The sequence below is a fragment of the Ovis aries genome, chromosome 11 (genome assembly GCF_016772045.2).
Source record: "Ovis aries strain OAR_USU_Benz2616 breed Rambouillet chromosome 11, ARS-UI_Ramb_v3.0, whole genome shotgun sequence".
In the NCBI taxonomy this organism is placed as follows: domain Eukaryota; kingdom Metazoa; phylum Chordata; class Mammalia; order Artiodactyla; family Bovidae; genus Ovis; species Ovis aries.
This window is the reverse complement of record NC_056064.1, coordinates 42,050,400-42,077,046: the sequence shown is the minus strand read 5'-3', so window position 1 is coordinate 42,077,046 and position 26,647 is coordinate 42,050,400. Positions and strand designations below refer to the sequence as shown.

Sequence of the window (26,647 nt, the reverse complement as noted above, 5' to 3'; positions counted from 1 at the left end):
CCCAAAGCTGGTGACATCCTAGAGGGGGTGGGATGGGGAGGGAGGTAGGAAGGAGAGAGGTTTAAGAGGGAGGGGGCATGTGTATACTTATGGCTGATTCATACTGATGTATGACAGAAACCATCACAATATTATAAAGTAATTATCCTCAAATTAAAAATAAAGTTTTTCAAAAAGTCAACAAAACTGAGTATCTAGCAGTGTTGTAGGTAGTGGAGTTCATATGAAAACACTGAAGCCCTTGTCCACAGAGTTTAGTATTTAACGGGTCAGATAAGGTATGCATATGCATAAAATTTAATAAAGTGTATTATTAACAAGTTTAACGATGACTTTGGTGTCTTCAAATTTATATGTAATTTGTATATATATACATATATATATAGACTAAAAGATAATACACCAAAATGTTAACAATAATTACTCTTAATGGCAGATTCAACAGCCATGTTTATTTTTCTGATTTCTCAAATTACTGTTTATATATCCAGGGGGGAATCATTTTTAAATTATTTCAAAATTAGTACATTGCAGTAGACTGTCGACAAAGCCTTATAATCAACAATGCTGTTGCACGCCAGGCCGCAGGCTGTCTGCTGCTCTGAGCAGGGCCTGGGCACATGCCAGTTACCAGTCTCGAGCTGATCTGTCATGTTCGTCGGATACTTCAGGCCTCCATCATCATGGCCAGGAGAACAGGAGAAACCAGCCTTTATGCTGCTATTTGAGGCGAGCTGTATACCCATCAGTAATGTTGCCTCAGAATCACTGCGATCTTGTGTTAGTAGCAGACTTCTGTTCCAAAGCTGGAGCGCGCCAAAGGAAGGCAATTTTCTAGGCAATTAAAAAAATCTCAGCCTCATGCAATTAAGTGAGAAAAAAAAAAGGTACTGAATGTGAGCATGTCAATTGCACCTCATCTGGTGCTTTTCCATTTCATTTTCATTTTCTTTTAAAGATTTGGAGAGTTCAGGAAAACATTAGTAGGAAGTTTCTGTTGATCTAAAATTTCATTTAGTAGATTTCCCATGTAGTCTTCTTATCAAACGAATGTTAAAAGTCTTGTGTTTATGTCAAGGAAAACCTGAATTTTATTCAGTTTTGGGCTTAAGAATATAAAGATTTTAAGTAAAACATCTTCAGTTCTTCATGTTTAAGCTAAGAAAGTTTGTGTGTGTGTGTGTCTGTATATATATGTATGTGTGTACATTTATGGAAGAGAATTAAGTTTTAAAGTCCGAGAACTCGTAGTACTTGATTACCATGAGTTTTGCTCAGAGATTGGCTCTTCTCAAGAGTGGATTCACTACTCAGTGACCTGTGGTGACCTCAGTGGTAAAGAAATCCAAAAAAGAGGGGATGTATGTATACATATAGCTGATTCACTTTGCTCTACGATAGACACAAACACACCATTCTAAAGCACCTATACTCCAAAATATTCTTCTGAAGAGTGGATTCCTCAGATGAGGAGCATTATTGCCATTCAGAACAGAGGTGCAGGGCTGCCTCCGTTCCTTCAAGGCTTTTATTTAGACATATTTGGTACATAGCACGCATATTTAAATTTTGGCTTTCTCTGCTGCCTTCTCAAGAGGGCAGATTCGAGCATATTAGTTGATGAAGTAATGTTACCAGTGCTTTGGTGTACCTGTCTGTGCCCCTGTTAGAAATTAGTTTCTACCTAACTTCGGGGCTGTGTAGAGATGACAGAGCTGCTTAGCTATCACCAGATGTCTTGTTTGGCTGCAGACTCACCAGCAGTAATGAATGTTATTTCAATCTGACAGCTGTTAGGTTTCTTCAGCAAGCAGAGTTAAGTAACACAGTACTGCCCAATAGCAATTGTTGATTAAGTTGTTTAAAAAAAGAAAGCGAGTCAGAGATGGGGAGAGAGGGAAGAGTGGGGGAAGGAAGAGAGAGGAGGAAGAAGGGAGGGAGGGAGACCACCCAAGCCCTGCCACCAGTTAAGTGGCTCTGAATTACTGTGAAGCCTGTAAAGTGATTTTTCTGGTTCATTGGAGGAGTCAGCCCTGCCTACATGTCCCAAATCTGCAGCTAGTGATACAAATGCCTGCCTTGTGTGAATACTTGTAGGCTTCATCTGTCTTAATATCATATTTCCAGGGCTTCTTAGAAGTAACTCTGTTAACTCACCTGTCTTTACTGAAGAAATACTCCCTGTGAAATTAGCAACACATACAAGTCGAGGCTGGCAAAAACACACAGAGCATTCTTGACCCTGTGCCCCCTTCCACCCTTGAACGGGTGACTATAAATAGGAAATTATCAGAGTCCTTATTTCCTTCAGAGCACACAAAGCACTTTCCTTTTCCCTTCATTCCTAGAAGCAAATAGCATAAGCACCAGAGCGAGTCAGTAGGAGAATGGGCAGTCCACTGCAAAGAAAAAAGAGAAAATATGCTATACCGTCCACTAAGGTAACTAGTGGACTGGAAATAGATTCATGTAGATATCTAGTCAGTTTGAGTTGGACAGTTGCCTAAAGTTTGCAGTGAGCATTGTAAAGAAGTCAATTGAGGCCCAGAACAGGTATGGTGCATTGAGGCTGCATTTATACAGGCTGTATGCATGTATGTATACATATGTATGTAATTTCTTTCCCCTAGGGACTCAATAGATCTTGATAATCCACAGGAGAACATTAAGGCCACCCAGCTCCTGGAGGGCCTGGTGCAGGAGTTGCAGAAGAAGGCAGAGCACCAAGTGGGGGAAGACGGGTTCCTACTGAAGATCAAGCTGGGGCACTACGCCACGCAGCTGCAGGTGGGCATGAGTTCGGGGCCGCGCTCCGTGTGAGCCCCAGGCCACGCTGCGTTCTCTTCCCTGCGGGGGCTCTTCCTTCATTCAGAGGTTTTCTCTCTCTCCTTTCACGTGTTGCCAAGCCACATGTGACAACGTGTAAAGTTCTTATTGTTTGGTTTTGTGATTGTAGCTGCCATTTTTAAACCTTTTATTTGAAAACCGTTTCAAATTTATACAGTTACAAGATTGATACTAAGAACATATGCTCAGACTCAGCATCGTTAACATTTGCTTTCCAACACTCTCCCTCTGCACACATGCGTGTACACACACCCACGCGCAGGTGCGCACATGCATGGACGTGCACACAGGGTTCCATCGCTCGAAAGTTGTGTGCATCATGCCCCTTTGTCCCTCAAGTACTCCAGTGTCCGTTTTCTAAGCATATGAACCTTCTCTTATGTAGTTGCAGTACAGTTACCAGCTGACTTACTAACATCCTTTGGGACATTTTTCTCCCCCTCCAGTCCAGGATCACATTCAAGATCGCTTATTGCATATAGTTGTCATGTCTTTTTAAGGAACCACTTGTCAGTCTCCCTTTGTCTTTCATTGCACTGACATTTTAAAAATAATTCAGCTCCTCTTTTTTTTAAAGGTAAAATGTACCTTATTTGGGGTTTGTATGACATTTCCTCATGATTAGATTCAGGGTACATACCCCTGATCAGAATTGGAAAGAAGTGATGTTGTGTCCTCCTCAGACTATCACATCCAGAGGTGTACTGCGTCCGCCTTGTCCTCCTTGGTGGCAGTAATTTTGGTTGCTCAGTCAAGGTGGTGTCCAGTTTCTCCTCTGATACGGCCTTTTAAAAATGTATTCTGTTTCCATGCATGGTTCCCTTACTTTAAGCAATTTAAGATGCAAGAAATAAAATCATTTTACCTTCCTCTTGTAATTGAGTTTCCCACAGCATGCTTTTCTTGTCCCCATTCACACTGGAAGAGCAGCAGTCCTCATGGTTGTGTTGCCAAGTGTCTCCTCCAGCCTGAGGTCTGGCCCTCTGCTCTGCGGTGAGGTTCTGCCCCATAGCATGAAGCAGAACAAAGTGACGTTTGCTCTTGGATTCTTTCAGAACACGTACGACCGCTGCCCCATGGAGCTGGTGCGCTGCATTCGCCACATTCTATACAATGAGCAGAGGCTGGTCCGAGAAGCCACCAATGTGAGTGCCCCGCGGGCTTGGGAGTCCTTTCTTGCCGAGCTCGTTCTGGCCCAGCTTTGTCAGGGTCTCTCAGGGTGCATCTGTTGGTGTCTATAAACAGAGCCTTGTCCTAAGAGCGCAAAGGAAATAGAAAACTGATCTCTGATCTTGACTGGCTTGTAACCTTGATGAGATCGCAACCACAGAACAATGTGAACAAGTGCAAAACAATTTAACCACAATTGAATAGTGTTTGAGGAGAGGCAGGGATATGCAGGGATCCCTGGTGGTTCAGTTGGTAAAGAATCTGCCCACATTGCGAGAAACCTGGGTTGGATCCCTGGGTCAGGAAGATCCCCTGGAGAAGAGAATGGCTACCCACTCCAGAGTTCTTGTCTGGAGAATTCTGTGGACCAAGGAGCCTGGCAGCCTACAGTCCATGTGGTCACAAAGAGCTGGACACAGCTGAGCGACTCACACACACATGCTTATATTCAGGTGAGATTGCTTAAGAACAGCCCCTTCTCAGCCGCCCTCAACCCGGTGTTGAAGGAGTAGACCCACCCAGGCCAGGGCAATGACTCAATCCACACAGCGCTTGTTGATGCCTCGCCCATCACCTCACTTGGGGTCTCCAGGACGCCGCCCCTGAACAATTCACGCTCTTTGCCCAGTCACGAGGTCTTGAGGGAGGACACAGATGACATGTGTTCACACAGCCGTGTCCCCCGCTGTGCCGCCAGCACCTGGCACAGTTGGCATCCAGTGAATGACTCTGAAATGAGGGGTCATCATTATTAGTAGGAGAACTCCTGAGACACGTTGAGTTCTGGTCTCCAAAGAGAACTCAGATGTCTCCTGCGTGTAGGTCAGAGCCTTTCTGCAGCGCTTTATGAAGATGCCGTAGTCCACCCGGCCTCCTGTTGCTCCTCGTCTTCCCGCTCTGCCCCAACTCTCACAAAGAACATTTGCAGCTCTCTGACTCAAAATTTAGCCTTTGGCATCTTGGCCCAGTTATAGTGCGAGCATTGCCCTTTCTCTGGGACCAAGGCCTGAGGCTTCCTCCCATCCTCTCTGCCCGGCTCACTGCCACCTGCTCTGTCTCTGCTCTGTCTCCAGGGTACTTCTCCGGCTGGAAGTCTCGCTGATGCCATGTCCCAGAAACACCTTCAGATCAACCAGACATTTGAGGAGCTGCGATTGGTCACACAGGACACAGAGAATGAGCTGAAGAAGCTGCAGCAGACTCAAGAGTATTTTATCATCCAGTATCAGGAGAGCCTGAGGATCCAGGGTGAGCCTGGTGTGGGAGGGTGGTGTGTGTCCGGAGGACCAGAGTGAGGACTGGCAAGAAGCTGGTTGGCTTAGAAGAGAACCAGTTCTCCATTTAGAAGCGTTTTCCTCTCTCTGAGGTAGCAGAAAATACTTTGCGTTGAAGGCAGCGCCAGAGGTTGAGGCTTTGGAAGGGGCAAATCCAGGCACTGGTCCTGGGAGAGAAGGTGGGGTCTCACTCTGGCCCCCCACACCAAAGGAGCTGCTGGTCTGTGAAGAAAGGCATTTCCTCTTGTGGGAGGGGCACGCAGACTAAGGAAACAGTATCAGATGCACTTTGTACGTGGCAGGCATTTTCAAAGTGGCGCTTTATTGAAATGGTAAACTTTCTGAACAGGGAGCGTATTAGGGACAGAGAGCTGTGTTCTGCAGCCTTTTAGTATTGTTTTGTTCGGTTATTCAGACAGGCTGTCCTGGGGCAGAGCATCTCAGTTAGCCCTGTAGACAGAGGAGCCCCTACCTCGGGTAAATCCTGCTGGTGCCTTGGTCAGAATCAGTCTGGAAGGTGTGGAGCCCCACCAGCATCCCCTGTTGACCCTTCAGAGTTTGGCAGTGTGACTTTAATTGAGGGGTGCTTGGGGGAATGCCAAGGGTTTGGTTCCAGACCACTACAATAAAGTAAATATTGCAGTAAAGCAATTCGCATGAGTGTTTTGGTTTCCCAGCGTATATGTGTTTATACTACACTGTAGTCCAGTAAGTGTGCAATAGCATTGTCTAAAAAAAAAAGTACGTACCTTAATTTTAAAAATGCTAATGAGCCCAACCTTCAGTGAATTGTAGTAGTAACATCAAAGATCACTGGTCACAGATCACCGTAGCAAATATAGTAATAATGAAAAACTCTGAAATAGTGCAAGGATTACCAAAATGTGACACAGAGACAAGAAATGAGCCAATGCTGGTGGAAGTAACAGCATCAATAGGGTTGCTTGCTTGCCACAAGGTTGCTGCAAGCATTCAGTTTGTATTTAAAAAAGAACACAGTATCTGTGAAGTACAATATATTGCACCAGGATAAAATGAAGTGGCCCTGTAGTTTGCTCTCCCTGGTTACGTGCCCTGCTCAAAACCTCAGAGATGCTTCAGCTCAGCCAGCCAGCCGTGAAAGCACATATGCCTCCACATGCCATGCCCTTCTCTACTGCCGTGCCTGTGGGCTCCATCTTAGAACTGAACACCACTTATTCTTTCTGTCTTCTGCGGAAGAATATAAATTTGTTGAGAGGAAACAGTCTTTTATCGCTATACCCTAAGATTTGTTGTTGTTGGTGGTGGTGGTGTCATAGTCACCAAGCCTTGTCCAGCTCTTTGGGACTTTGTGAACTGCAGCACGCCAGGCTTCCCTGTCCATCACCAACTCTCGGAGCTTGCTCAAACTCATGTCCATCTCATCCTCTGTCGTCCCCTTCTCCTCCTGCCCTCAATCTTTCCCAGCATCAGAGTCTTTTCCAATGAGTTGGCTTTTCGCATCAGGTGACCAGAGTGTTGGACCTTCAGCTTCAGCATCAGTCCTTGCAGTGAATATTCAGGATTGATTTCCTTTAGGATTGACTGCTTGGATCTCCTTATAGTTCAAGGGACTCTGAGGCCGGCACAGCCCAAGTTAGAGCTGGTGTTGAGTGAATGATAGAGGATGACCCTGGCATGTCTTCCTCCCATCTGCATCCATACCAGACTGACCCCCTCCTAAATTAGGAAACTTCAGGCTCTTATTTCTACCCAAGGCCATTGACTGGCTGACAGAATGGATGATCCTATTCTTGGGTTTTCTGTTTCCTACTTGGGAGGTTGGGTTTGTCCCCATCCTGCAATGTCAGTTCAGTCTCGTTTATCAAGTGCACACATCAGAAACACAGATGACTGATCTGTTTGTGTGAGGGCAGTCTCAGCTCCCTCCAGTGGAGCAGACAATTGCCTCACGTCTCCTGGCGTCCTTCCCAGAAGCTTCTGCAATTTGCCAGGAGAGACTTAAGTGGGTCACTTGCATAAGGAAGCCAGGTCCCAGTGTTGGGATTATCACTGTCTCCCTGTGGGTGGCAGGATTCCGAGTGGCTGTCCAGATTGTTCTGCTCTGTTCCTTGCCTGCTCAGTCCCCTGCAGTCAGAATGGAGCCATATTTCTAAGTTCTCTTGAATGGAGTTGCTTTAGTCTGTCCCAGCCTTGTGTGTCCATAGGACAGGGTCTCGGCCTTGTGACATGGCCCGCAGAGGCCTGCCAGGAGTTTGACCAAGACTTGTGACTGATGCTCATGTCTTCTAGACTCAGCCCCAGTGAGGCCCCTGAGATGTTCAGAAAGGCCATTGGCGACGGTCGGATGCCAGCACTGGGGACAGTGGTTACCTGTGGAGGGAGGGATGGGGTTACCAGCAGGGGAGGGGTACAGGTGCTTCACCATGGAAGTGCTTGATTTCTTAAGCGGCTTCTTGATACACAGGTGTTCCTTGTATCATCCTCTCTACTTCCTGTGTCTTAAGTATTTCATCACAGGTTGTTTGCAGAAGGAGTCAGTGAGGCCTGGTTACATATTCTGCCATTGATGAGCTGCCTGAGAGCTGGTGTGGAGAGAAACTGCCTCACTCTCCTGAGAGACTCTCACTGCTTTCGTGTTCCCAGTGGCCCCAACTCTCTGTGTCTCTCTTCTGGTTGGTCAGCTGAGCTCACAGTGACCAACCTGGATAAGCATGTTAGGGACCTTCACCCCCTGAAGAAACCCCCCTTCCCTGAGGAGAGGCTGCTGAGCCTGGGAGACAGGACAGAGCCCACGGACCAGAGCCTTCTGACGAGGCTCTGCCCGTGAGGTTGGGGCTGAGAGCTGCTCCGTCTGCCTTTCATCCCCTCATGTAACCCATTAACCATGACTGACTTCCCTCTGGGGCCAGTGGTGCCAGGCAGCTTCCTGAGCATTTCTGTCTCATCACTTATTTAACCTCCCAGCAGCCGCTGAGGCAGATGTCTCTTGATGCTCCCCTTTCACAGATGGGAAAACTGAGGCATAGGAGAGGGGGGTGACTTGCCCAAGTTCACCCACCTGGTGAAGGGTGGGGTTCACTTCAGACCAGACATGGTGGCTCCAAGCCAGACTGCGCGTGGGGTGAGGCGGGCTAAGTAGGGGCTTGGCCAGGGCAGGCTCCTCCTCAGCTGTCCCCAGGCTCCCATCTCCCCACTCCCCGAGGGGAGCTCAGAGTCGGGGCACAGGGACCAGAGCCTTCTCATCTCTGGGCCCCGTTGCTGTGGAACCTGACCGGCTGCTGGTCAGACACGTCCCCTCGAGGGTCTTGCCTCCAGAACAGATGGGCTCCCGGCTGGACCGGGGAGGTCATGGTCATGGTGTCCTGTCCCCTCCTCCAGCTCAGTTTGCCCAGCTGGCCCAGCTGAACCCCCAGGAGCGACTGAGCCGGGAGACGGCCCTCCAGCAGAAGCAGGTGTCCCTGGAGGCCTGGCTGCAGCGCGAGGCCCAGACGCTGCAGCAGTACCGCGTGGTGAGTGGGCTCAGCGTCCCTCCCCTCCCCGGGGGCGGTGACGCCCCGAGCTGTCCTGGGGACCCTGAGGAGGCAGAGAGCCAGGAGGAGAACCGGACCCAGTGGGGCAGGAGGCCAGGGCCTTCTTCCTCATGGGACCTGAGGGGCAGAGTCAGTCTAGGAGGAGGAGCCCCTGCAGGGCTGTTCTGAGAGCCCCGAAGGGCCCCCTGAGCCACCACCTGACCCTCAGGAGCTGGCCGAGAAGCACCAGAAGACCCTGCAGCTGCTGCGGAAGCAGCAGACCATCATCCTGGATGATGAGCTGATCCAGTGGAAGCGGCGACAGCAGCTGGCGGGGAATGGAGGCCCCCCCGAGGGCAGCCTGGATGTGCTACAGTCCTGGTACCAGGGGTGGGGGGCAGGGAGGGGCAGGCAGCAGGGGCTCAGGGTGGTGCTGCCAGCTGCTGTTTGTGCCCACGTCTGCATGAGCAGCTGGCTCCCTCTGTCTGGGCACAGGTCTTATCCCACCAGTGGTCTGGTTTGATGCTGACGCTGGTGTCCTTTCCTGTGCCTACTCCCCTTGGAGGGGCATCCCTGGCTTGGATGCTGGGATGGGGCCAGGTGGCAGAGTGACACTCAGGCTGGTTGGACCCCAGTCAGCGTCGCTCCTCCTGGGTGTTTCTCTGGGTTTCTGGAAGGCAGGGCATCTCTGCTGTGCCCAGGGAACAGGCGAGGTGGCTCGGGTGCCAGGCTTTCCTGAGGATGGAGCTGGGTGTGGGCCTGGTCTCCGCCTGGGCGCCTGCCAGCTTCTGGCCTGGAGGACGGGGGTGAAGCCAGTGTCCTTCCCTTGGGCCCCGGGGCTCGCGTTCAGGTGTGAGAAGTTGGCGGAGATCATCTGGCAGAACCGGCAGCAGATCCGCAGAGCCGAGCACCTCTGCCAGCAGCTGCCCATCCCCGGCCCCGTGGAGGAGATGCTGGCTGAGGTCAACGCCACCATCACGGACATCATCTCAGCCCTGGTGACCAGGTGACTCCTGGCCACGCCCCTTCCCATCTGGTTGCTCTGGGTGGCGGTGGGGCAGCAGGGATTTTGCAGATGGGGAGCTCTGGCTTAAATCCTTCAGTTTCTGCCTCACACCCTCATCCCATCCCTCTCCATCCATTGTTGCTGTGGCTTCTTGCTGTTGACCTCGCCCAGTATGTCTTGTGGACACTACACAGGTGTTTGTCTCCTGCAACTCATTTCAGCTGCTGAGTTCCTTTCATTGCCTCCCTTCCTGCCAGCTCCCCTGACTCACTGTGGCCCCCAGGGAGGGTGGACTGTGCCCCAAGCCCTCCCTTCACCTGCTCAGCCTGGTGCAAGGCAGCCTCCCCAAGTGGAAGGTGGGGCCAGAGTCCTGTCCCCTGAAGTCTCTCCTGTCCCCGCAGCACATTCATCATCGAGAAGCAGCCCCCTCAGGTCCTGAAGACCCAGACCAAGTTCGCGGCCACCGTGCGCCTGCTGGTGGGCGGGAAGCTGAACGTGCACATGAACCCGCCCCAGGTGAAGGCCACCATCATCAGCGAGCAGCAGGCCAAGTCCCTGCTCAAGAACGAGAACACCCGCAAGTACGTTGCCCTGGAAACAGAAGGAAAGGGATCCCACCTCCTGGCAAGTCTAGGCCTGGCCCTTCTTGTGTAGGAGCGCCACTAGCTCTCTGGCCTCCCTTATCTCTCAGAGACGGAGAAGGCAATGGCACCCCACTCCAGTACTCTTGCCTGGAAAATCCTATGAACGAAGGAGCCTGGTAGACTGCAGTCCTTGGGGTCGCTAAGAGTCGGATACGACTGAGCGACTTCCCTTTCACTTTTCACTTTCATGCATTGGAGAAGGAAATGGCAACCCACTCCAGTGTTCTTGCCTGGAGAATCCCAGGGATGGGGGAGCCTCGTGGGCTGCCATCTATGGGGTCGCAGAGTCGGACACAACTGAAGCGACTTAGCAGCAGCAGCAGCTCTCAGAGAAGGAATAAGGCTGTTCTTGTGTAAAGAAACTCTGATGTAGTAGGCATATGTCTAAGGAAACTTCTAATGTGTTTTATGTATGTTTACTTCTTATATCATTTATGCAGCGGAGCCCCCATTTCCTCTTAAATGACTCAGGTGTTTGACAGTCTCCTTTATTTGCTCCCACCCCCAATATGCTTGCTGCCTCATGTGTGCTGAGACTCTGTATGGGTGTAGAGTTGAGTCTGCCTCTCGCTTGCAGTGATTACAGCGGGGAGATCCTGAACAACTGCTGTGTGATGGAGTACCACCAGGCCACAGGCACCCTCAGCGCCCACTTCAGGAACATGGTGAGGATGGGAGAAGAGGAAGAGTAGGCTTTCCCTCTAGTGGCTTGAGGGCTTTATCCTCTCATCTTTCTCCTTGGCAGTCCCTGAAACGAATTAAGAGATCTGACCGACGTGGAGCGGAGTCGGTGACAGAAGAAAAATTTACCATCTTGTTTGAATCACAGTTCAGTGTTGGTGGAAACGAGCTGGTGTTTCAAGTCAAGGTGTGTGTGTGTGTACTTTATATCCCAAAAGAATTGTTTTGCTCTCAGAATATCTTCTGATTTTTGTTTTGGAAGTTTACTTACGTCGTGTTAGTGTCAGGTGTGCCTGCTTGTGCTTACTGATGAGTAGAAAGTGAGGAGACCTCATCCTTAGGGCTCTGTCTCCTAGGTTCTCTTAAGACTTGAACAAATGATAATGAAATGGAATAGCTAGGATTACGGGTAGAAGTGAACCCAGGGAAACACCACTCAGGATGGATTTGAGCACACTTATCGTTAAGTTTTAGACATTCGTCTCTTGCTATTTTTTTCCTGGAGATGTCTCCATCTTCTTTCTCTTTTCTATCTGTTCTCTAACTTCGAGAAACTTACTCCATACTTCAGAAATATCTAAGGAATATCTAAACCTCAAAATGTCATGCAGAAATATCTCTGCTAAAATAGCTTAAATTTCTAAGACTGTGCAGATGTGACGTCCTGTTGTTCCTGGAGTCGTTCCTGTTCTGTGTTTGAGGGTGACATTTACTGAAACTTGGAGAGAGGATGCACGTGTTATGATGGGAACAAAAGGAGAGAAGGGCAGAGCATGTGGCTGTGGGCTCTCAGCCCTCCCTGTGTCTCTTTCAGACCCTGTCTCTCCCAGTGGTGGTGATTGTTCACGGCAGCCAGGATAACAATGCGACGGCCACCGTTCTCTGGGACAACGCTTTTGCAGAGCCTGTGAGTGCATTCCTTGGGCCTGAAGGTCTCAAGACCTTGACACTGGTGTCCTGAGTCTCTTTATCCCCACCAAAAGGCTTAGAAAAAAATGCTGTGTTCCTTAGGAGGCAGAATGGAGAGCATGTAGAAAGTAGAATGAGCAGGCGCTGGAAGAATGGCCAGGGTTTCAACTCAGGCCCCACCATTTCCTCACTCTGACCACAGGAAATTTACTTGACCTCTCCGAGTCTAAGCTTCCCATGAGTGTCTGCAACACAAGGAGAGTAATGCTCTGGAGTGGTGTTTGGAAGATTCATCCACAAAGTGCTTGTCACATAGTCAGTACTCTGTAAATATTATTTTGAATCCTGGGTAAAACCATGCATGGAGTTTGGACTCCCCAGTTTCTTCTAGTGATTGTGTACTTTATCAGGAAGTCACTTTCTGTTAGAAATTGCTTCCTGTCATCGTCCCTCCAGTGACTGAGGGTGACATTTCATGTCTTTTCCAAATTTTGGCTCTATGACTCATCCCAAGTCTCAGGAAGAATGAGATGCTGTGTGTGAGTGAGTGAGTGTGATTCTGCGGATGTATCGCCTCAGTACTGTCTGGGTACCACTCGTGTGTGGCTGGCTTGATCATTTGCAAAACATGTCAGTAGACAGAGTTCTGTGTGGTGCATAATTCCAGTAGAAATTAGTCCAAAGAACCTGAGGAAAGGTTATACTTGTTATTTGGGACAGAAAAGTACGTCCTTCTCTAATGTGGCTCTTAACATGAAGAGTCTGACTTGGCATTTTCAACAGGGCTCTTTAGAGAACAATATTTTTGCTGCAGGGATGAGATTTTTAGCAGAAATTCTGCCATGCTTGTGCTATGAACCCTGCGTTTGAGGCGCTTCTAAAAAATATCTACCTGAGGAGCTTGAAGAGAGGATTTGATTGATTTGATTTGATCAAATCCATTTTATCAATTTGATCAAATCCTCTCTTGGATTTGATTGATCCAAGAGAGGATTTGGGAAGAGCAATCAGTTAAAACAATAAGACAACTATTCACCAACTGACTAGACTTTTTAATAAATAAATATATGAATAGAAATGTATCTATATATGAGAGAATTTGATTAAGTGAGAATCAAAAGACAGGGAAAAATTGAAAAAAATTTTAAATGTCTTGGGGACTTCCCTGGTGGTCCAGCAACTAAGACTCCGTGCTCCCACTGCAGGGGGCCTGGGTTTGATCCCTGGTCAGAGAACTAGATCCCACATGCTGCAACTAAGACCCGGCACAAAAAAAATAAAAATTAACAGAAGAAATCTGCCTCCATTTGTCCTGATGATTCTCCTGGATAGGATTGCCACATCTGCTCTCCTCTCCCTCCCTGCTGCTGCTGCTAAGTCACTTCAGTCGTGTCTGACTCTGTGCGACCCCATAGACAGCAGCCCACCAGGCTTCCCCATCCCTGGGATTCTCCAGGCAAGAACACTGGAGTGGGTTGCCATTTCCTTCTCCAATGCATGAAAGTGAAAAGTGAAAGGGAAGTCGCTCAGTCGTGTCCGACTCTTTGCGACCCCATGGACTGCAGCCCACCAGGCTCCTCTGTCCGTGGGATTTTCCAGGCAAGAGTACTGGAGTGGGGTGCCACCGCCTTCTCCCTCCCTGCCTGTCCCCAAATCTCACTCCTTGTGTAACTCTGGCATCTCCTGCCATATATCATTCCTGAAGCATCTTATCTAAATAAATAAGCATTTTTAACATTTTAAGTCATGTTAATAACTAGTATACATCTTACTGTATTTTTTAAAAAAAAATTTTATTGAAGTGTAGTTGATTTACAATGTTGTGTTAGTTCTGATGTAAAGCAAAGTGTTCAGTCAGTTCAGTCACTCAGTCGTGGTGTCTGACTGTTTGTAACCCCATGAACTGCAGCATGCCAGGCTTCCATGTCCATCACCAACTCCTGGAAATTGCTCAAACTCGTGTCTGTCGAGTTGGTGATGCCATCCAACTATTTCATCCTCTGTCGTCCCCTTCTCCTCCTGCCTTCAATCTTTCCAGCATCAGGGTCTTTTCCAATGATTCAGCTCTTCACATCAGGTGGCCAAAGTATTGGAATTTCAGCTTCCAATGAATATTCAGGACTGATTTCCTTTAGGATTGGCTGGTTGAATCTCCTTGCAGTCAAAGGGACTGTCAAGAGTCTTCTCCATCACCACAATTCAAAAGCATCAGTTCTTCGGTGCTCAGCTTTCTTTATGGTCCAACTCTCACATCCATACATGACTACTGGAAAAACCATAGCTTTGACTGGCCAGACCTTTGTTGGCAAAGTAATGTCTCTACTTTTTAATATGCTGTCTTGGTTTGTTATAGCTTTTCTTCCAAGGAGCAAGCATCTTTTAATTTCATGGCTGCAGTCACCATCTACAGTGATTTTGGGGTCCAAGAAAATAAAATCTGTCACTGTTTCCATTATTTCTCCATCTATTTGCCATGAAGTGATGCGACTGGATGCCATGTTCTTAAGTTTTTTGAATGTTGAATTTTAAGCCAACTTTTTCACTCTCCTCTTTTGCTTTCATCAAGAGACTCTTTCGTTCCTCTTCACTTTCTGCCACAAGGATGGTATCATCTGAGTATCTGAGGTTATTGATATTTCTCCCAGCAATCTTGATTCCAGCTTGTGCTTCATCCAGCCTGGCATTTCACATGATGTACTCTGCATATAAGTTAAATAAGCAGGGTGACAGTATACAGCCTTGACGTACTCCTTTCCCAATTTGGAACCAATCTGTTGTTTCATGTCCAGTTCTAACTGTTGTTTCTTGACCTGCATACGCATTTCTCAGGAGGCAGTTAAGGTGGTCTGGTATTCCCACTCTTGAAGCAAAGTGTTTATATATATATACATATACATATATATATACACACACACATATATACACACATATTCTTTTCTGTGATGATTTATTGCAGGATGTTGAATATAGTTCCCTGTGCTATACAGTAGGACCTTGTTGTTTATCTGTTTATATATAGTAGCTTGTATCTGCTAATCCCAAACTCCTCATTTATCCCTCTCCAACTCCCTCTCCCCTTTCTAAAGTCTGTTTTCTCTGTGAGTCTGTTTCTGTTTCGTAAACACGTTTGTGTCATGTTTTCGATCCCACATGCAAGTAGCATCATATGGTATTTGTCGTTCTCTTTCTGACTTCACGTAGTACGCTGAGCTCTAGGTCCATTCATGTTGCTACAGATGGCATCATTGCCAGTGGCTGAGTAGTGTTCCATTGTATGTGTCCACCACATCGTTATCTCTTCAGCTCTCAGTGGACATTTAGGTTGTGTCCATGTCTCGGCTATTGTAAATAGCGCTTCTCTGAACATAGGGCCGCATGTATCTTTTTGAATTAGAGTTTTCTGTCGATATATACCCAGGAGTGGGATTGCTGGATCTTAATGCAACTCTTTTTAGTTTTTCTTAAGGAGCCTCCATACTGTTTTCCATAGTGCCTGCACCAATTTATATTTTCACCAGCACTGTAGGAGGGTTCTCCTTTCTCCCCATCCTCTCCATTATGCTGTTTTAGAACAAATACTTACCTGTGGGAATTATTCTACAGATGTATTTGCCTATATGTGAAATGACATAAATACACTGCAGCATTGCTTGTAACAATAGCCAAAGACTTAAGGATGGTACACAGATGTCCACCAGTGGAGATCTGGTTAAATATATTATTGTTCCTCCACACTGTAGAATATTTAGCAGCCACAAAAGAAAATGAAAATTTTCTTTATGTGCTAATGTGAGGTCTTCTAGATAAAGTATTAAGTGAAAAAAAGGAGATGCAGAATATGTGGGGTTTATATTCTAAAGAAATTATACATATTTGCTGACAGGCATAGAATATCTTTGTTAGTATACACAGTAGACTAGATTACATGCTTTGGGGAGGGGAACTAGATTTCTGGCAGACACAGATAGGAAAGTGATAGGAAAGTGACTTCACCGTATGCCCTTCTGTGCTTTTTAAATTTTATATCATGTGAAGGAATTGCCTTTTCCAACAAAATTTATAATGAAATAAAATGAAGTACTGTGCCTGAATGGGATGAAAGCAGTTTTTAATAAATTTGTAGTCTAATCTGTTTCTCAGTAAAATCATCAGCTCATAGTTTCTACTCTTCCATATAAGTTATTTCACTTTGAGCTAGCGTTCTTGGCAGAAGGAGTCAAGAGCAAGGATATACCTAGAGAACCAGACTTGTAGACTCGACTCCCTTTGAATTTCCAGTATCAGAGCCAGACCTTGGTCATGTTTTTTTCTTTTTTCATGACCGTTGAAACACGAGACATCCAGCAGCTCACTTACAGAACCCCACAGAAAGCACGAGGTTACCTTCCCAGCTGTGTGTGAAGAAGATAAGATGGAACCTTCTGAATTTCACGAAGCTGCACACCCCAAGGAAGTTTGAGTTGACGCTCAGGCTCAGCCAGACAAGTGTTTGTAACTCCATCCAGTCCCTGGTGTTTTTCGCTTGCGCGTCAAGGGTATAAATCACGCGACTCTTTGCTCCTAAGGTTTCTGGCTTCTCTCCCCCTCAGGGCAGGGTGCCGTTTGCGGTGCCCGACAAAGTCCTGTGGCCGCAGCTGTGCGAGGCGCTCAACATGAAATTCAAGGCTGAGGTACAGAGCAACCGGGGCCTGACCAAGGAGAACCTGGTGTTCCTGGCACAGAAGCTGTTCAACAGCAGCAACAGCCACCTCGAGGACTACAACGGCATGTCCGTGTCCTGGTCCCAGTTCAACCGGGTGAGGGACGCGCCACCTGCAGCGGTTAGATGAGCCCCTGCAAACCCGATCCCTCAGGAGCTGCCCTGCACCAGGCCCTCACTCCTTGCGTCTCTAATGTGATGTGCCCGTGATATTAGGAAGCTTCTGAACAGATGGACAGCCTCATACATCTTATGTACAAAATTACGTGCTTGAATATTTAAGCAAATGGGGTGGACTAGCATGCGGCTAGTGTGTTTTCTCCTTTGTAAAGGAAACAGAAAAGCAAACAGTAACGTAAGTCATGAGAAGTAAAGCTTTTGTGACGATCAGAGCTCCATGGCTCTGTCCCCTTGACCCTCTGATTTTCCTTGATACGTAATACAAAGTCAGGCTCCCATGGAACCCTTGGTCCAAGAAAGAGGATGCTGATGAAGGAAATTTAAGTTGATTTTAAATTGAACTTCAATTTCTTCCTTTACACCCCCACTCCACTTGTTTTAAGTGCCCTAATTCAGAGATTTCATAGTCTCTGAGTATGTCTTTTTTGAACGGTTATGTGCCAACCAGCTGGCTAAGAGGTTTGCTGGTGATCAGAGGAGCTTTGCTAGGAGAAGCAGGAGGCCCCCGTGGTCTGTCTTTGCTGTTGCAGTACGGCTCCTGCCTTCCAGCAGAATCAGATCACTGCATTTGGCTGATAATTGTCAGTAACACCCAGATGATGGAGTGTTCTCTGCAGCCTTGTAGTGTGATCTGATGCAATTCACATTTACGCATCCCGGAGCATCTTGTTAAGGGGCAGGCTTGGACACAGCAGGCATGAGCTCAGAAGCTCCTGGGTGTTGCTGCTGCTGTTCATCACATGCCACAAATCACAACCAGCAAAGGACTAGTCAGCCCAGATGCAGGGGAAGGTGTGTGTGGCCAGGCCCACTGAGTGTTGGTAATTGCTTTGTGGTGTTTTCCCCTTCTTCCATCTTTTCCTCTCTGCACTGTATTTTGGTTGTAGGACCCTTTGGTCAAACTCAGGCGGGTGTGTATATTTGTATGATCCTGACAGTGAGGATGTTTTCCATTTAATTTGTCCAGTTAAAGCGTATCCAGGTAATCAGACCCTGAGCGTGGCTTTTGCCTTCTTGGGTTCACTGTTATCTCTCCAACCAGGAGAATTTACCCGGACGGAATTACACTTTCTGGCAGTGGTTTGACGGTGTTATGGAAGTGCTAAAGAAACATCTCAAGCCTCATTGGAATGACGGGTGAGAATCGTCATTTGTTAAGTTGGCAGGAGAGTGGTAAGATCTTCCTTCTTGCATTGAAACATCACACTCTGCTTCTGCTCCTTTGGCCTTTATGATCCAGGGCTATCTTGGGTTTCGTGAACAAGCAACAGGCCCACGACCTGCTTATCAACAAGCCAGACGGGACCTTCCTGCTGAGGTTCAGTGACTCTGAAATCGGTGGCATCACCATTGCCTGGAAGTTTGATTCTCGTGAGTGTCTCTCCCTCTTTAGGACATCTTGTCTCTGGTTAGGTGCTTACGTTGGGAAATTATTATACTGTAACCACCAGTTCATGGAGTACTTGTTATTATTCCTTGGGGCCAGTACTAATTACGGGAAGCACAAGTGTATAACCGTGACACAACTGCAGCCGGTGTAGAATATTATGGGAAACACAAGCACTAATTTTGAGAAACACAAATGGACAGCCCGACATGGCTACCTTTGTAATATAGTATCCTGCCGAAAGTCTCAGCCGCTTCACCTTTGAACTTTTTGCCTTCTTATTATTCAACCTTGGGCTTATTTCAGTAAAGAATTACTCTGTTGTTTGGAGTCATTAGAGTGGAAATAATATGCTGTTTTCATTGCTCCTTTATCCTAAGCTAAGGGGTCACGGCTATTGACCATTTCCATCTAGAAATATTAGTTCTTTCCTCTGATCTTCACAGTCAAACAAGAGTAGTGTAATTGTTTTTGGTAACTTAAAGATTTTAATAGCTTTTAATAACTCTCACGCACCCTCTGGCTATGGACACACTTCCTATCTCTCTTACATGCTTTTGTACAGGGAATCAGGGACTGGAGTCAGCAACAAGTTTCTTGTAGGAAGGGAGAGAATACTGTTTGAACTGGAAACTGCCTGAGATCATTAGATCTCAAGGGAAGTAGGATATGTGGTACCTGCTTATCTACCCATGACTTTTAAAACTGCTTAATCCACAACCCACGGTTATTTTTAAATGGAGATTTTTATTAGGACAATTTTCATGGAGAGCTTTATTTGTAGTCTCTTTGGGTTTTAAGATTTCCTGTTCAGAAGTCATATTTAGACCATGATTATTCTGTCTGTTGATCTAGAGGAAAGAATGTTTTGGAATCTGATGCCTTTTACCACCAGAGATTTCTCCATCCGGTCCCTGGCTGACCGCCTGGGAGATCTGAGTTACCTTATCTACGTGTTTCCTGACCGGCCCAAAGATGAAGTGTACTCCAAGTATTACACCCCAGTTCCATGCGAGCCTGCCACTGGTAACAATGTTCGCATTCTGATTTGGTTTTGTTGTGACTTGGGGCTTTGTTTTAGATGTGAGTGTGTCTGTGTCTGTCTGTCTGTATGAAAATCTATACAATTAATACTCAGTTGTTGCTGTTGGAGCTTTATGCAGGGCAGATATAAATCCTAGGCTGTTTTCATTAGTCAAACAAAAAACATATCCACCACCAGCCCCAAATACCAAACTGAAGGGAACAAGTGTCTGTTTGTATCCTGGCTTTTAATTCTTTTGAGTATTTTCCCAGAAGGGAAAGGACTGGTTTATATGATAATTCATATGTTTAATTTTTTGAGCAACCACTGTAGTGTTTTTCTAGCAGCTACACTGTGTTACAATGTACAAGTTTAGATCAAACAAAATTAGGAAGGTAAAATTTTGTATTTTAAAACAGAGATGGTTTTATTGCTTTCTGAGCATAAAAGTATTATGTATTTATTGTAAAAATTTCCAGAAAAGTATAGAAAAGAAAATAGATATCACACAACAGTCTTACCTCATCCATGTAAACAATTTAGTAAATGTTCTTCAGTCCACATAGCTAGGTTTTCTGCATTCAGTCACCAGAGGCTTATTGAGTACTTCCTGTGTGGGGATTACAATCTAATAGCAGAAGAAAGACAATAAACAAGTAAATAAATATATCTATTTAGTGATGGCCGTTATGAAAACAAATAAGGTGAAGGGATAGGGAGTCCAAGGGAGGTGGCAGTTCACTCGGGTGGTCAGAGAAGGCTTCCCTGAGGAGGCAACATCAGAGTAAACCTGAGTGAAGTGGGGAGGCCACACACAGATCTCAAGAGAGAACGCTCTAGGCCGGGAGAACAGGAGCAGAGACTCTGAGACGGGAGTGAAGCTGGCGTGTTTAGAAAATCTCACAAGGACCCCGGGGGGGCTGGAACTGGATGAGCGGGAGAAATGGCAGGAGGCGGGGCCAGGGCAGCACGAAGGACCAGGTCGTGGCGGGTTTGGGTCATACCATACATCATCATGTATGATCTGATTACTCTTTCACTGAAAAATACATCACAGGCAGAGTTACAGGCTAGTAAATATAAACTAACAGCATCGTTTTAACAATAGCCTAGACTTCTTTGTGCAGCGATTCTGTGTTGGTTATTTAAGATACTTTGAAGTTGGTCACAGCTTTTTTGTGATGATTAATATTGAGATAACCGAGTACCTGCATCTCTTTCAACTTGTTTCCTTAGGACAGATTCCTAAAGTCGAATTTGAGACATGTGGTAGGTGCTTTTCAAGCATTTTGACACATCTTTCCAGAATTGCCCTGCCGAAAGTGGAGTCTGTTTCCACTCTCACAGACGCCTGTCTGAGTGTCTGTTTCTCCATCCTCCTCCTGCCAGGCATAGAATCTCTTCATCAGCTTCCTGTTTGCCAGCCTGACATGAGATCTTACATGTCAGGGCATACACATGAGGTCTTAGTTCTTATTTTTCATTTCTTCGATTCTTCATAAGCTCAAAACATCTTTTCATGTAATGGCAATAATAACAGTAATAAGAAATGAAGTAATAATAGCAGCTAATGTTTGTCGAATGCTTACTTGAGTACCAGACACTTTTCTGAGCACGTTTCAAATAGTTTCTCTTTTAATCTTCAGAACAGGCCTGTGCAGTAGCTACTGTTCCCATCCCCAGGTTTCATTTGAGGAGCTGAGGCCCAGAGAAGTGAAGTAACTGGTCAGCGGTCTCATAGCTAGGAAGAGGCCAAGCCAGGGTTTCAGCTCAGTCTAGCCTGTGCTTCTTAGCCTCCACGTTATTGGCCATTTGTATTTTTCCTGTACGTTCCAATTCCTTGTTCAATTTTCTTTTGGAGTTCCTTTTTCCTTAATAACGTGCAAGGATCTTTATATAGTAAATAAAGCCTTTATCATATATAGCAGAGATTTTTTTCTCTGTGTCATGGTTCTTTTAACATTTAGGTTTTGTTTTGCTGAAGTGCAGAGATGTGTATTTTCTACATAGCCCAATCTGTTGACCTTTTTCCTTTAGAGATTCTGCCTTCTGTAGCATGCCTTCCCACCTGGTTATATTTCTAGGTGGGGAAGTAAGCCAAAATATTTTTAGACTTATGTGGTATTTTGGATTAAACCTGCCACTGCTTCTTTTTATGAGCCCAGCTAATCGAGGTTTTCAAATGTTAGTTTTATAGCATTTCTTTGTTTCTTATCTTTTCTGCCGTTCTATAAAATTCTCTGTAGACAGTAAAGCACAAAAAGCATGAGATATTATGAAAAGGCAGCCACTGACATTTGAAGCCCCAGAAGAAGCAGGTCAGGATAACAAGCGATGTGTGACCCATGGCGCGGTTCAGTCTCTTAGACTGAGTCATCCTCCTGACCTCAGCGGAATCTTCGCTGTCTAATAGACTTGAGACATACTTGTTGCCTTCCTCACACACCCAGGAAACAGGACTTCACCGACTTCAGACTATCACAGTCCTACTACCGACCTTAGCTGGATTTCCATAACCAGCCTTTGAGAAGATAACTCTGCCTTATCCCCTCGGGTGATCCCTAGCCCACCGCATCCCAGCGAGGATGCTGTGGAGTGCTTTTTTCCTGACCAGCCATGCAGCAGAAGCGGCACCCCCTGGGAGGCACGGCCGTCACATGACTCCCAAGTACAGAAACCCACACAAAGACGCAGACACCTGACAGAGTGGCTTTCCATTTCCCCAAATAGTAGAAGCTCAGAGCTAGAGTAACTCCCAGGGTCCTTGAGTAAGAGTGATCCCCTTCTGATACCTAGAATTTTCCGCATGACCCCTGGCAAGTGTTGGTCCACCTTGCATGTGAACACCTCCAGTGATAAGGAAGTCAGGGCCTCCCGAGGCTGTTTCTCTAGAGTTCCAGTGGTGACACCGTTCTTCCTTGTATGGTTGAGAAGTTGTCCACTTGCGACCGCCCCACGTTGGTCCTCGCTTTGTTGCCCGTCCTTCTGTATCTGCAGCTTGAAACTTTTGAAGATGTGTTTTCTTTTTACAGTGAGTGTGCAGTTAGTGCTTGATTTAGATGTGCATTGAAGTTTTCCTTTTTTATGGTCTGAAGAATGTATTAACCCATCCAAGCCGACTTGGAAGCTGTCTTAACTTCCAGTGTCAGTATTGAGGCTTCTCCTCTCTTGGGTCTTCCTAATGAATTAAAGTATGTGCTTGTGGGACTTCCCTGGTGCTCCCGTGGCTAAGAGTCTGCATTCCCGATGGAGGGGCCCCAGGTTTGCACCCTGAACAAAGAACTAGATCCCACATGCCACAACTAAGCCAAAGTTAATTAATTATTTTAAAAGACTCCATGCTCCGAATGCAAGGGTTATGGTTTCGATCCTGAGCTGGGGAACTAAGACCCCGCATGCCACACTGTAAGACCAAAAGAAATGAGAGAAAAACGAAAGACACGCTTGTACCAAATCCTAAGATAAAATGAGGTGATTGTGTCTTGTCTTAAGAAAAGATGGGATTCTTAAGGGAGACTGCGTCTTCATTTCATTTGAGAACTTTGGTTCTCATCACCATCTTCCCTCCTCGGCAGCTAAAGCAGTGGACGGATACGTGAAGCCACAGATCAAGCAAGTGGTCCCTGAGTAAGTGTCCGGGTTCAGCGCTGGTCTCTTGCGGCCTCTTATCTCCTCCCTACGCCTCCACCTGGCTCTCTTCACCCCCCCACCACCTCCCAACACACACGCACATACCTGGCCCAGCCCTGGGGAGGGAACTGGGCCTTGATCATGAGGCGACCTGGTACCCAGGGCCCCGCTCCCACAGCCAAAGCCCCAGGCTCAGTAGGTCCTTTGCCCTTTCCCACCTGAGAAAGACACAAAAGTGCTCCCTCCCCACTACCCCTTGCTAAGGCTCCGCTTCCTCCCACAGGTTTGTGAGCGCCTCTGCAGACTCTGCCGGAGGCAGCGCCACGTACATGGACCAGGCTCCCTCCCCAGCCGTGTGCCCCCAGCCTCACTATAACATGTACCCACAGAAGTAGGTTGTGTTCTCCTGGGGCTCCATGGGGAGGAACTGGGCACCTGGCCTCAGGCTGGGTGCCCAGAGGACTGATGGGCAAGGACACCAGGGCTGGTCTGGGTCTGAGACTACCCCGGCCAGGCAGGCTCAGGCACGTGCCCAGGTGGGAGGGAGAGATTTGACCAACAGGCATTGGTAGTATCGAACAGGGTTGGGCAATGTCACCTGCTCCACTCTTCTAAAGTGGAGATTTTTCTGGCTCTGTGTACGAAGCAGATGGGTTTTAAGTATGTGCGGGCAGCCCGTGTTGAGGCTAGGTAGGCTGGGCATTTTAGTCTGGGTCACTGTGTCCAACCGACTGGCAGCCGACTCTGCCCCAGGGTTCAGGTCACCTTACTAGCTGCCTGCCAGGCCTGGGCCAAGGGTACAGGCAGCCTGAGCCGCTCACCTGGTGGGGTGCAGGGTGGTCTCTGCTGCTCCTTGTTGGCCTCTGACCTCTCCCTTCCTTCAACCTCTCCTCTTTTCCTCCCAAGCCCCGACCCCGTCCTTGACAACGATGGTGACTTCGATCTGGACGACACGATCGACGTGGCGCGGCGTGTGGAGGAGCTCCTAGGCCGACCCATGGACAGTCAGTGGATCCCCCACGCACAGTCGTGACGCCCCACCCCCCGCCCCATCGCCATCTCTAGCTTCTTCATCCTTGCCAGAGGAGTTACTTTTGTGGATGTTTTAATTCCATGAATCGCTTCTCTTTGGAAACAATACTCATAATGTGAAGTGTTAATACTAGTTGTGACTTTAGTGTTTCTGTGCATGGTGGCACCAGTGAAGGGCGTGTGAGTGTGTGTGTGTGAGTGTGAGATTGCACGATGTGCTGCTTCTCCCCCTTGCTGTCCAGAGTTTAGCTACAGCACTGGGGCCACAAACAGAGGCTCTGGTTGTTTTAACCTTGTGCAGAATGGCAGTTAGTTCCATGAACCCTGGGCCATGTGTCTTGAGGTCCAGTGGCTCTGACACGTGGCTCTTCAAGTGAGGGAAGGACAGAGGGAAGTGGAAACACCTCCCGTCTGGTGAATCTGTGTCACCGTGTTTGCCAAGCCATTGATCTATAACCGTGATGGTCTCTGCTTTTCTTCTGAAACATAGAAACTGTCTTGTGATGAAGGAGGTCAATCCTCCGTCTTTCCTCTCCCCCAAGCCCCATTTTCCTGGGTCGGTATGGGAAAAGTGGCTGGGGCAAGGGAAGTCGTGGCTTTGGCGGTGGGTAGTGGCTTTCTAAATAACTGGTAGCCCATCTTCTGTTCTCTGCCTCCCACGCTCACTCCCACGCCCCGTGGAATTGCCACTTAGTTCCTGTGTGTGTACACATGTGCAGACACGTTTGATGAAGTAGAGGAAAGACACGAGGGTCGCATAACCAGTGCTCACAGTGTTGATGTCCTTTATGTCGTGGCCGGATTGAACGGCCTGGCCCTGGCTCACGGGCTCTGAAAATGTCACCTTGTTCCCCGGAAACAACCATCAGTCTGCCCGCCCTCCTCTGCGCTGGTGGAGGCGCAAGCAAGGTTTTCTAAAGGCACATTGATAATAGCTTTTTGCAGATGTTGACTTGTGTTTTTGTTTCTGAATCGGGACTTCTCAGTTTCCCCTTCTCAGCCTAATTTGATGTTGGAATTCTCTCTCCCTGCATCAGGGCCTGTGCCTTTGACTCACCACAGGTCACGTCTCTTCCCTTCACTGTCCACACCCAGTGTCTTGGGGAGTGGGTGGCCAGAGTGTGGGCTGAACCCAGGACCTGTGTGTTGCCCACCTGGGCAGGGTGCTGGGTGTCAGCATTGGGGTAATTTGGGGGAACGCAGTCAGCAGGTTTGCTGGGAAGTTTAGTAAGCTGCAAAAACAAAGCGAAACAAAAAATCCTCAGCATAATTTTGTCCAAAATTTCTTCCATAGCTTTATACCAGAAGGAAGGAATGGGCTGTGGCAGGCAGATGGGCAAAGGGGGAGGCAGGTATAGCTTTGGGGTTTAAGCCTTAAGGTCACCCCAGCTCCCCTCAAAAAGAAGGGCCTGACCACACCCAGGAGGGAATGGCCCTAAAAACATTATTTTTATACATGTGGGGAAATGAAAATATTTTTTTTACAAAATCAACTTCTGAATTTATCAGTATTTTAATGTTAAAGGAAAATATTTCTCTGTAGTAAATATTTATTGGAAGATGACTTTGTAAAAGCTGCTCTTTGCCCTAGCTTAGTTTCGTACACTGATGTATCAATATTTTTCTATGCCGGGCGGTAGACTGTCTCTGCTTCTGATGACCAGGCTGACCCCTCCATGGATACCAGCACTGACGTACTAGCCCCTTATATCCTCAAGATTTGATTAAAATCCCCGCCTCCCCCTCCCCACCCCCTTACCAAGGATAGGAGTGTTGGGGAAAGGTGGAAAGAAAGCCTAGTTGCCCCTGTCACCCAGGCACCTTGAGTGCCAACCCTGGTGGTCCCAGCAACCCCAGGGGCAGGGAGTGACACACGTTCAGATGAGCGGCTGGCCCGGCCCCTGGCATGCCAAGGGCAGAGCTCTCACTGCACAGTTAGCACCGGGCTGGGGAGAACGGGGGCCCAGGAGAGTGGCTGCCCGGAGCCTGGGGGTTCCTGCGCGTGTCCCATGGCCGAGCTGTCCTCAGTTTTCCTGAGACTGTGTCTCCTGATAGGAGAGATTGTGACTGAAAGGCACGCTCACTGTCTGCATATAGCTTCTCTCTCCTCCCTGTTTTGCAAACCACAAGGAGAGGCGACGGCAAGTCTCGACTGCCTCGGCCCCTCGCTCACTCCCAGACACACACACACAAGTCATCAAAACGTTTCAATGTAGTGTGTGCAGGTCTTTGTGGCGGGTGAGGGGGGAGACTAAAAGTGAATATAACTTAAAATAGCAGCATACTTTTTTATAATTTTTCTTTATAAAACTTTGTGAAATTATTTCAGATACATATTTTAGTCTTGACGCAGATTAGTATATAGCTGCCCCAAAAAAAGTATTGTGTACAATTTGGGATAGTCACAAAATTGTGTATTTTATGTTACAAATAAATACTTCCTCTCAGTGGACAATATGGAGTGCTCGTTTTATTTCGTTCCACCAGGTGCTGAGATAGGGTGGTTTTGGTGGGGAAATGTTTGAAATCATCAGTGTGACTCTGAAAAAAGGAACTAGTTGGGCGTTGGCTGCCTCAGAGCATGTGTGTCAACAGCTTTGATGGCTAATGGGGGCATTTCTTGCCTTTCTGTTCACATGAGGTTTTGAAAATTAGAATGATAGTCATTAT

At 47.3% G+C, this 26,647-nt stretch overlaps 1 protein-coding gene across 9 annotated transcripts in view; it reads left to right on the top strand.

Moving 5' to 3' along the window:
* Positions 1-26,432, top strand: part of STAT5B (signal transducer and activator of transcription 5B) — a 76,013-nt gene extending 49,581 nt beyond the window's left edge. For 7 of the 9 annotated variants that reach the window (XM_060395634.1, XM_060395632.1, XM_060395633.1 and 4 more), the window contains 17 exons: positions 2,631-2,787; positions 3,903-3,992; positions 5,091-5,265; positions 8,655-8,785; positions 9,015-9,166; positions 9,636-9,791; positions 10,193-10,372; positions 11,013-11,100; positions 11,181-11,303; positions 11,931-12,023; positions 16,615-16,821; positions 17,947-18,041; positions 18,145-18,275; positions 19,147-19,317; positions 22,891-22,942; positions 23,229-23,336; positions 23,852-26,432. In XM_060395634.1, the coding sequence (XP_060251617.1) occupies positions 2,631-2,787; positions 3,903-3,992; positions 5,091-5,265; positions 8,655-8,785; positions 9,015-9,166; positions 9,636-9,791; positions 10,193-10,372; positions 11,013-11,100; positions 11,181-11,303; positions 11,931-12,023; positions 16,615-16,821; positions 17,947-18,041; positions 18,145-18,275; positions 19,147-19,317; positions 22,891-22,942; positions 23,229-23,336; positions 23,852-23,978 (2,236 nt within the window). In that variant the 3' untranslated portion in view covers positions 23,979-26,432. Of the gene's footprint in view, positions 1-2,630; positions 2,788-3,902; positions 3,993-5,090; positions 5,266-8,654; positions 8,786-9,014; positions 9,167-9,635; positions 9,792-10,192; positions 10,373-11,012; positions 11,101-11,180; positions 11,304-11,930; positions 12,024-16,614; positions 16,822-17,946; positions 18,042-18,144; positions 18,276-19,146; positions 19,326-22,890; positions 22,943-23,228; positions 23,337-23,851 lie in introns of those variants that run through there. The other 2 variants (XM_012186117.4, XM_042255962.2) reach the window with 2 other exon arrangements.
* Positions 26,433-26,647: the final 215 nt, after the last annotated feature.